Source organism: Belonocnema kinseyi, chromosome 1 (genome assembly GCF_010883055.1).
Source record: "Belonocnema kinseyi isolate 2016_QV_RU_SX_M_011 chromosome 1, B_treatae_v1, whole genome shotgun sequence".
Lineage (NCBI taxonomy): Eukaryota > Metazoa > Arthropoda > Insecta > Hymenoptera > Cynipidae > Belonocnema > Belonocnema kinseyi.
In genome coordinates, this window is record NC_046657.1 from 179,030,993 (window position 1) to 179,042,762 (window position 11,770).

General features: G+C 36.0%; 1 protein-coding gene across 1 annotated transcript in view; it reads right to left on the reverse strand.

Annotated features, from left to right (window-relative positions):
* Window positions 1-957: 957 nt before the first annotated feature.
* Window positions 958-11,770, reverse strand: part of LOC117181484 — a 67,204-nt gene continuing 56,391 nt past the window's right edge. Inside the window, exons 3-4 of the mRNA XM_033374192.1 lie at window positions 1,895-2,206; window positions 958-1,010 (exon numbers count right to left, since the gene is read on the reverse strand). Of these exons, the coding sequence (XP_033230083.1) occupies window positions 958-1,010; window positions 1,895-2,206 (365 nt within the window). The remainder of the gene's footprint in view (window positions 1,011-1,894; window positions 2,207-11,770) is intronic.

The window sequence follows — 11,770 nt, forward strand, 5'->3', positions numbered from 1 at the left end:
GCACGGCTTTTATTAGGTTTATGTTGGAATGAGTCGTGTTGATATTGGCAGTGCTGCTTATGTGGCGCATTGTGAGAGAGAAACAAACGACTGCGGTTAATAAATAAATATTTTATAAACTAATCATTCTGAGTTTGAAATTATTAATGTAGAAAACATCAGACAGTAATATTTGAATATTCTGTAAGTGATATTAGGATCCATAGTTTTTGAAACGCTGTAAAATAGCAAAATTAAGATTGGTTGCTTTATCGGGGGGGGGGGGGGGGGGGGGGGGGGGGGGTGTCTACGCTTTGTTACGTTGCGTTACAACCGGGGAGGGGTGGTCCAAAATTGGTTGAAAATTGCGTTACGTAATATGTGCTTTTTGCTCTAAATCTCTTCTTTTATACCGTTTTCCTGTACCTTCCCCTCGTCTTCCTTTCTTTGATCTCATCTTTCGGTGTAATATAAACTTATTGCTCTAAATCCGTTTTCTCCTCAATATTACTGAATTCGCTATCGATAAACTCAAATCAAACGCTCTTGCCTTCTATCCTTCCCTGCGTCTATCTATCGTCGCTTTCTGGTTCCTGTCTTTCCTTTTTCCGTCTCTATCCCATCATACTACTACCAACCCGATCAACCCAGTCCTCGCATTTTGTCACAACTCTCAAGCTAACCTAACCTTTACTTCCACGCAAATCTGTCTCAATCCTCAAAAATATCTTTACACCTTTGTCAAACTCACAATCCCTCAATCAATCCCTTAAAAGTAAACCCTTCTGCGTACTTCCAAGATCCACTCACCTCAAATCTAACCAGAAATATCAGAAAAGGGGACGGGTTTTTCTTCATCATACAAGGTGATTTTTTTAACTTGAAAATTTTAAATATCACGAAAAATAGGCACTCTATGAAAAAATGTTATGGATCAAAATTTAATCACTCTGAAGTGTACATACACTGATGTTAAAATCAGTTCCCCCACATCGCCCCTTGGGGGTGTGGTTGTTGCGCGATAGGTGGCGCTGTAATCGACGAAATTCAATTTATCTTCATTTTACTGTTAATGAGAATGCACGCTTACGATTCTTCGATACATTAACAATAAAAAATGCACCGTTTTCATTGTGAAATGACTGACCACGGAAAAAAGAATTGTTCAAATCGCTACAGAATCGTTGAACGAGTGCAATAAAAACTCGTACATAAAAAAATACATCGTGACGAAAATAGGTAAAACCTCCTTCTTTTTGAAGTCGGTTAAAAATAAGGGAAATAGAGCTTCGGATCTCTTTGGTAACTATTATTTTGAGGAACACGCCAAAACGTATGTTCGCTCTTGAGATTTTTATTTGCTTTAAAAAGAATCTTTTTGCAGCAAACTCTTTCCTGTTACATAGACGACTGGTTCGTTTAAAGAGTAAAATTTTCTTCATACACTACAGTTTAGTGAATCAACACGAGCCAGTTGTTTATCGAGAGTAACCAGTCGCTTATGTTACACCAATCTTAATAGGGGAGTGAGTAGTGCCATCTACGCTACTCATTGCTCATGATACATGACGAAGTCGTGTGAGACAGCTGTTGCTGCATTCGCTCTTATTCGGCATCGATTGTTATGATCGGAAACGCGTACCGCGAGTCCTACACGACTCCGTCGTGTATTATGCAGCGATGAGTAGTGTAGGTGAGTCGTGTCGATACACTAACCTGTAGTGTATGAAAAAATTTTTTTTCTATAAACAAACCAGTCTTGTATGTAAAAGCTCGCAGTGCTCCATTATTTTCTTCGTGTAGCCGCATAGTAGTTTTGGAACTGAAGTCAAGTTTTCACATACAGCACTCAGCGTCAGAGTGAGCATGCAAATAATTTTGAAAAACAACTCATGGTGCATGTATGTATTTATACCTTTATATTTTCTACAACTCAATGGAAAATGTACATCTTTCCAAGCAGTGGAGACGCCGTGCTGGTGAAAATGTTGAATCTGATCATGACACTGTTGCCTGGGTGTCGCATGACATTTGTAATTAAAGATTTTAACTTCATCTTCAGGACGAACTACTCGATATCCCCATCCATCACTTACATAAAAAATTGCTGATAGATTTCCATGGGAATTTATATGACCATAACATCCGTATGTGATGCCATCCAGTCCTTGGTTTTGATGATGAAATTGACTATGTATTCCAACGTTGTATCCATAGTTATAAGTGTCTAAAATATATTAGGTGCGATTTAAAAAGTACGTCATACTTCTAGGGAGGGGAAGTAATAGGTCTTGTGATAAGTTGTGACCTATGAGGGAGAGGCCACTGCAGAATATGAAAACACATGCATAAAATATATATGTTTTTATGAAATGATGAAAACAAATAAAAGGAGTACTTTTGTTTTACAAGTTAATTATCTGAATATTGTGTTGGTATATTTTTTGTTCTATTTACGGCATTTATCAAATAAAAATCCAAGGAAAAAGTGAGACTGAAACGGTGGAGGGGTATATATTATTATTTTTTAAACTTTTTCTCGGGTGAATTTGATTTTTCACAATAAGCCACAGACTAAGATTGGAAGTTGTAGGTACAAAATAGGGAGCATGGTCCAGTCTGGAATTAATATTTTACAGCTGTTGTCATTACACAGCGGATGCGAGCATTGAAGGTAACAATAGTCACGTTTTGGTGCTTCTTTAGAGGTACTATTTACCACTCAATAAGTTTTCAGTCTCTTGCTTCCTGATGATCTGGGAAGTTTCTTGCAATGCCACTGGGGTTTAATCAAACCGCCTTCTGAGCTGCTACTAGTACCTAACTGACACCAAAATGTTCAAGTTGTTGAGTGAAACATGTATAGTGTGTACACAAGGCCTTTAGTCGAAAGCACATTAGGCTGAATGGATGCATGATTCACGTTTCTCCATATTGTATTTATTCAGTGATGAGGTCGTACAACACTGTTCCTTGGTGACCGGTCTCTAGCAAACTCTTGGACATTGTGGGTTTCCGCTTGTGTTATTCAAAGATAAAAATATGTATCTCTACTACCAAGATGTTAAATGGTATTTCCACCTATGAGTTGAAGATCCTGATCATCGCGCGATGATGCAGTTTCTAGTCTTCCTCTGTATAGGTTGAGGCAGGCACACCTGTCCAGTTCAATGCGTATGCCAACCGCTTCAGAGTAACCATTTACAGCCGCCACAATTATGTCAAGGTCCCCTTTCAAAGAAACAAAGTGTTAAATGCCATTCATTTATACATAGGTATGCAGAGATTTTGGTTTAAAGCTCGCTAGATATGCGACGATGAAAAATATTAGACTGATAGAGAGTCCTTAGCAAACCATCCTCTTGTATGTGCCGTGACTGGTGGTCACTTTTCTTTTGTCGGTCACTATTTTCGTTAGCAGACTGTTCCACTTTCTTCTCACATCACGATGCGAGGTCGTTTGGCATTGCGGAACAACTTTGAAAAATGTGCTCAATTGATTTCGTTAGGACCTCAACATAATCGGCCCCGGTCCACCACGTCTTGATGTGATACGTGTTTGCGATCATTTCTGGCGCTGACAGCCTCGCGCTGTATGGCAATGACAAATTATTCCGTTTCTGGATACGGAACACCGTTTCTCAGCAAAATTTTGGGTGCCTCACTATTCACTTCATGTTGATCTAACGTTTTGGGGTGCTCGCCGTGGATAACTTTCTCTCTCCATTGTAATTCTAATTCATCCATGCTTTCTGCCCTGATATTTAAGGCTTCCTCTGAGGACAAATTCATGAGCGTGTAGTCAAGATCCGCTTTACAGATGGTGCTATGAAGCGGAACATCTCGTTTGATGTTGAAATAGTCTCGCAGCTGTATAACTTGTGATTCGTCATTTCTTCGCTGACGATTCTGTTTAACTTTTTAAGGTCATTTCTATGCGGACGATTATGTTTAACTCTTTATAATTAATCTCAATCTCGTAGTAAAGGCAGTAATTAGGCTTGTACTAACTATCGTATGCCAAATACCCTTAAATTCAATAATACCCGGATAATTATATTAGTCGCCGAAGCCATTGCCTCAATGTCATTTACGAACTCGTTTTCTAACCCAGTGGTCCCTAATTCCGCTTTAGTGTAAAGCACTGTTTTGCATTTATTTAGTCTGAACTCGATGTGGATATCGTTGGAAAATTACTTTGTGACATCGATCACTTGCCCTAGTTTCTCGTCTGAAGTGGCGTATAGCTTCAGGTCATCCATGTACAGAAGATGAATCACTTGATGACCTTCCTCGTTATCATGTATTCTGAATCCATAAGACAGGCTGTTTAGTGCTTTGCTCAATAGGTTCAACACTAAATAGAACCATAGTGCACTGAAGGAGTCTTCTTGAAATATATACATCCTAATGCGTATTAATCTACTTATCCTTGGTTGTCCATGATCAAAATACTTGAGTATTGTATCCCAAAGTATCATCGTATCACTTAGAAAGTCAATCATGCGTGGGCAGATTTTATAAAGCTCTAAGAGTTCCAGAAAATTATCATGCGGCACGGAAGCAAATGCTTTCTTGTAGTCAATGTATGCTATGAAAAACTGATTTGATGTTTACAAGCTTGAGTCATGGCAAAATCGTTTATAGTGATTAGATATTTACTGCTTTGAGAGTTTTTACAACATCCTTTTCGTTTTTCTGTAAGGATTTCATTCGCGTCGTAATGATAGTATACCTTTTCTACAATTATAGCTGTAAGGCCGTTATAGATTGTTGGAAGACAGGCTATGGGTCGAAATTTAGATGCATTTTGAGTGTCTGGTTGTTTAGGTAACATGTACGTAGTACCCTAGATCATAAAGCCTTGAATCAGATCTGGTTGTTCGATGATCTTCTGAAAACACCTTCACAAAACATGATGCACACTCGTCAGGTACTTGTACCAGAAGTTGTGCGTCATGTTCGGACCTGCATTTTTTCAGTTACTTGCCCTTTTCAAAATTTCTGAAACATCTAACGCTGTTATGTTTATCAGCTCCATTTTAGGGCTATTGATTGTCCTTGCTTGCTTCAGTTTGAACGACGCAGTGTCCAAATTTCATATATTCATTTTTCCCTAAAGCCCGACCAGTAGTTAGTCATGTCTTCCGATTGAGGGATTGACGTTCAATACAACAAGCGAAGTGCGCATCAAATGGTAAGTGGCCGTTCGGGCGTATCCGGAACTTATCGTTTTGCACGACTTGCACTCATTAGTCTCGACTGGTCAGAATTTAAGTCCTGCAAATAATGATGCGGCGTTCGTCCGCGCGGACTTACTCCCACGCGATAGAAAAGAACACATCATCAAAATTTACATACACTTTTGTAGACTTAATGCTCCAAGTAAATTTATCGCCTCACGTAAAATTACTATGTCACAATGATCGAATAATTTACATCATCGGACGGAGTAATTTTACAGCCGACTGTAAATTGAACAACCTCCTTTTTATTTTTATATTGTAACGTGAAGTAAAGTGACACTATACTGCAAATAAGTACTGTAGTGTCGTAAATTAATCAGGTTACATACTGTAAATTGAAAACATAATGCACGTATAATTGCTAGCTGATTGTAAATGTCGCCAAAGCTTTTTTTACAGTGTGTATGTTGTTTAAAATCGCCAGACCCCCCTGAAGGGTTGCATTTCTTATCGGAATATTTCTTACTGACTTTGGCATATTTTAACTTAATAATCATTTATATGCAATCAACTCAGAGTTTGAAAAGAGAGCGCACAGACTTTTCACAATACAAACGAATTCAAAAGCACAACCTCACTCGATGTTTAGGACAGAGTTATGAAAATAAATGTTGAGAAGGTTGCTATTTGCGTCTTTGACCAAGTCCATGATCATCCCCCACCTAACTGACCATTTTCACAGGCACCTTTTGTTTCTAAGCAGGCAATAATTACTAAATTAAAATTTTTAATTTTTCAATGAAAGATTTACAAAGAATATATTTGGAATCTATGAGTTTTTACGATTCCACGTATATACAATTGGTCTCTAAAAGTTAAAAATTGTACATTCTGTATATATTATTCTCAAATCACTAATTGCAAAATTGAACATTATTGCAAGTGCCTGAGACTCAGACTCCGAGATGTAGATGTCATTAATAATGATAGGATTAAGTATAAACTATAAACTGCTAAATCCTATAACAAAGACTTGCTTTATATAGGAAGTTCCAAATAGTATAATATACCCTTTGTCATAATTATAACTTTATTGTTGTCCTGAAGTGGGTTTCATTCTTTCCTAAAATTGAATTCTTAATATACAGTGTGGACTTTCAGGACACAATTATGAAAAAATTAAGTTTTGCGTAGATAAGCTTCTACCTCGCCTATTTTTATGATCCTATTTTATGATAAACTATTGCCATTCTCACGTTGACTGACCCTCTCAAGCGGGCTACCTTTGTTCATAAACTAGCCAAAGTGACGAAATAAATTTTTTTTTAATTTTTCAGTTCGCACTTAAAAAATAATATATTTAGAATCCGCAATTTTTATAATTATGTGAATAAATAATTTGGATAAAAAAGATCAAGATTTGACAAGCAATTATATTATTGCCTAATTAAAACTGTTTAAATTTTAAACTTCTGCGGACAAATTACATATGCCAGGAATAAAAAACGTAGATTTCGAATATTTGATTCTGAGATCAACAATATGAAAATAGTTTATTTTTTGAAGTTTGAAATTTTCACCTGCTTACTTACAAAAGTCTTTTACTAATCGTACACCGAACACTGTTCCACAGATTATAGACCATTATTAGGATTATTGCAAGTGCCTGAGACTCTAAGACTCTAAAAGAGATTAATTTACGAACCGGGAAATCCGGTAACAGTTTATTGAAATGCGGAAATTTTAAATATTACACTTTATACACCTTCGATTCCTACGATTCCTTCGATTCCTCGATTCGAGGTAGTAGTCAGGAGAATTATGTAGTAGTCAAGAGAATTATGTAGTAGTCAGGAGAATTATGTTTTTTCCGCCTCATAAAAATAAAGCAAAATTGTAACGTCAATGTTCAATAACTATTTCATATCATTAACATATTTTGGAATCTGTAATATTTTTGAATTTTGTTAAGCCCTTGAGAAATCTACTGAAATAATCTTTTTTAAATCTTTTGCAATCTTCTTAAGAGGTTAGGGTTTGACAAGGGTGATAAATTTGGAAGGTCGATCTTACGACATTTTTGATCTACTAGTCGAGAATGTCCATTTCATTCATGATTATTAAACAACAAACAAACTAGCTCTTGTCCCGCAACGCCGGACCTTATCAGGATACATAATCGAAAGCAAAAACTATAACTACATCCTAACAGAATTTTTTCAAAACAATGTAGTATCTAAAAATGTAACATAGAAAGAAGAAAACAATAATGTGGTACATACGATAAGAGAGATTGAACAATATTTTTTAGTTTGAACGATGGATAACTTTAATATTAACTTTAATACTTTAACTTTAATACTTTGATATTAACTTTTCTCCGAATTCTAAATTTTACCTTTTTTGACTCGTTATTAACACAATGTTAACCATCGTTTAAAATAAAAAATATTGTTTAACCTCTCTCATCGTGAGTAACACATTATTGTTTTCTTTTTCCTATGTTACATTTTTAGATACTAAATTGGTTTGAAAAAATTCTGTTGGGATCCAGTTATGGTTTTTGCTTTCGATTATGTATCCCGATGAGGTTCGGCGTTGCGGGACGAAAGCTAGTTTGTTTGTTGTTTAATACAACATGATGCAGTATCATACAATATGTTACAATATGATACAATATGATACAATATAATATAATTTGATGCAATACGATCCAATATGCGATGCAAATTAATACAATATGATACAACCTGACACAATATGATGCCCTATCATAAAATATGATACAGTATTCAGTGTTCTCGGATGTCAGTGTTACATACACTCCCCTTAAAAAAAATAATTTAAAATTCATTATTTAAAGACTTTAAAATTCTGAAAAATAATTTAGTAGGACAATCCAATGAAATCAACTGAGGTGAATGTAATGCAAGCATTTACAGAATCCGGCACTCAACGTTATTTCTGCTGAAATTCTGAAAAAGTACATGATGTGAGATATTAAGGTAAATGAGAACTCGGAATAAAAATTTACATCAAAATGAATATTTTCTCTTGGGTTCCTCTATCCTAATTAAAAAAAATTATTATACCTATAAAAAACTTTCTGATCCGCTTTTCTCATATATTTTTTAACAAAATAAAATAAAATTGTTACGAATCAGCATGCATTTGCGTTTAAAAACCTTACGATTAAATCCTTGGTCAAGAAACGTGAGTCAGAGGCAGTATTACTGAATCGTGAAGCAGAGTGATTTGTCTAGCACGAAATTTAAAAACCAAGAGCGAATGGAATACTTTATCGAATTTCAAAACGATAAAGAATCCCTCTCTAACGGTTATCTTTTGGAATTGTGGTAGAAAAATGTAAAATTAAATAAAGTAGAGATAAACACGCACTCTTTTATTTATGCCTTAAGAAGGTAACAATCATTCTACTGCCATAACAAATGAACAAGCGAGGAATAAGGCAGTGAAGGTGCTTGATCGCGTTGTAGTGCAAGAAAGTGTACGAGTGCCTAGAGACTAGAGTTACCCAGCGAAAGGATAACGCTTTTAAATGAAGGAAAATCTATATTTCGGCCCGCATAGAAGGAATGAACAACGAAAGTTATAATGTTCACAGACATTCCTTCCATACGGTAAAGTTAGTTAATTCTGATCAGGAGATTCGTAAGTGATGTATCGTACCAATTGAATGAATAAATGTAAGTTGTTTGTTAAATGAACTAGAGTATTTCACTCGAAATATAAATAATTTCAAACCCTTATCATAAAAACTACATAAGGTTAAAATAAAAATAAAAACTTAAGATTTAAAACACTGATCGAATTAGGTTATACACCCTCGGACGAGGGGAATTGAATATACGATTGACCAATTAAGAATAAATAGAACATCTTTTAAAAGAGATGGCGGTTGGGAGCCTCAGCAATCAAGTCTAGAGTAACCCTATATGGTAAGTTGGTTGAGTTGTAACATCAGGAAGAGAGCATCGTGGTTTCGTTGCTGTTTCTGCCTGCTTGATTTTTTCATTCTTATATTCTTATTCATGAGCGTGAAATGTAATCGTCCAGATTTTCAATCTCTGGTTTTTAACGGATATTTAAGTTTTGGCACTCACAGAATCCAAAAACCATAACACTTTGTCGGTGTCTGTCTTTATGTCCCTATGCGTGTATGTATGATTACCTGAAAGTTGTAGCCACGCTAATTTTTGAAGAATTTTCCCAATCGAGTCAGCCTTTGATAAACTTCTTTAGGATCTCAAAATTAAGGTTCAGTTCGTTAAGCAGATATTTCCAACCATCATCAAATCACAAACCCAAGACGACTCTCTCGGTTCCAGTTCTACTTCCCCCCCTCTCCCAACCCTCCCTTATTAACTGAAGCTTTTGGTGGGACTGACGTTAGAACTACAATCTCCACCATATGGCGATTTGATACCTAAATCTGGCATGATTTCGACTCAGAAAATAAACTTATTGCATAAAGGTGTTAGTTGGGCGTATAATCTAAGCAATGAATAATACAAACTACAAAATAGCCTCGGAAAAGACTGGAACTTTTAATGACAAAAGGCATGCACATGGAAAATCTAAAGGTCATGTTTCAGGCGACGAATGGAGACTGGGTGTTTGGAGTGCTAGGAGAGTAAATGGTCTCAAAGTAAAAGAATTGCGTGAAACTATGGACGTGAAGAAAAAAGATATTTTATGTGTGCCCGAAACAAAGAAAAAGGGATGCGAAACTAAATACATAAAAAACGGCGTGTTGAAATGCGGATTTGAAGTATGGTCAGGAGTAGACTGTGAATCATATGGTAAACAAGGAGTAGGTCTGATTTTGAATGCAAAAGGAAAGCAGCATCTCGGAGACCATGGTTTCGTGTCTCCCAGACTGCTGTGGGCTAGAATGAAAGTAGGAAAAGTAAAAGACGCCTTCTGGGACACTTTAAATGACACAATAAACATTTGCGAACATGGGGAAAGAATAATTCTGCTAGGAGACATGAACGGTTGGGTGGGCATCCAAGATCAGGATACAGAAAGAGTATTAGGTAATTTTGGGGATCCAAGAACAAACTATAACGGAGATAAATTAGTTGATCTATGCTTAGAAAGGGGTCTGTTTATTACAAATACTTGGTTTAGGCATAAAATGATCCACATGTACACCTGGTCTAAAGGAAATAGCCGCAGTATAATTGACTTTGTTGTTGCAGATGAAAGACTAAAGCAGTTAGTCAAAGATACAAGAGTCATGAGGGGTCCTGAATGCAATACTGATCATTACCCTCTGATCTCAAAAATTAACTTAGGTCGGGGATGGAGAAAAAAGAGAACCAAGAAAGCAAAACAAACGCGAATCAAAATTGAGTATCTACAGAAACCAGATGTGCGAATAGATTTCCAAAATAAGATAATCGAAAGAATAGATAGGGCAACATGGGAGGACCGTATAAAAACAAAGATAGCAATGAGGAAAGAAATAGACGTAGAAATGATTATAGACGCGAAAACAGGATACTTAAACGATTAGTTAAAGAAAGTAAAGATACAATTAGATCAGAAGGAGAGAAAAAAAAACACAAAACGACTTTGAAGGAAGCAGGAAACTACTTTATAAAAAAATGAAAGGAAACAAAAGTACAGAAATTGTCAACATGAGAAATAGTAGGGGGGAAATGGTATATGATGCAGACGGAATACTAGAGGCTTTCAGTGACTATTTTAGGAGACAATTCACATAGACTGTGCGAATTAATAAATTTATGTTTCGAGATGGGAGACGTCTCGGACGATTGGAAAGAAGCGATTATCGTATCAATATACAAGAGAAAGGGAGATAAAAGTGAGTGCAATAATTACAGAGGGATTAGCTTATTAAGCACCGTAAGTAAAATATATTCAAAAATACTTACTCGTAGGGTAATGAAAATAACAGAAGCAAAGATTTGTGAAGTCCAAAGTGGGTTTATGCCAGGAAGGTCATGTATGGGTCAAATATTTAGCTTAAGGCAAATAACAGAAAAAACTTTGTGAGTAGGAAAAAAAGTTTCTTGTGCATTTGTTTATCTAGAAAAGGTTTTTGACAAGGTAGATAGAAGTAAACTTTGGGAAGACCTGAAAGAGTATGGGGTCAATGGATGGATCCTGCAAGCTATAAAAACAATATATACAGGTGGCAAAACGAGTGTAAGAGTGAATGGGAAACTGAGTGACTGTTTCGATATTATTCAAGGAGTTAGAGAAGGATGCATTATGTCTTAATGGTTATTTATATTATTTATGGACAAGTTTTTAAGAATGGCTCTTTTCGAGGAAGAGGGTGTGGATCTCGAAACAGTAAGGGTACGTGGGTTAGCGTTCGCAGATGATAAGGTTGTTATTGCAGAGTCTATCGAAGACCTACAAAGAATGTTGAATAAACTAGATGCAAGCATGAAGAGCATAGGCCTCAAAATTAACGCAAATAAAACGAAAACTATGGTGTTCAAGGCAAAGAGTGAGAAAACACTATGCAATATTTTATTAAATGATGAGAGAATTGAACAAGTTGATAAGTTCGTATACCTTGGTAGCTTATTTACTAGGGACGGGAA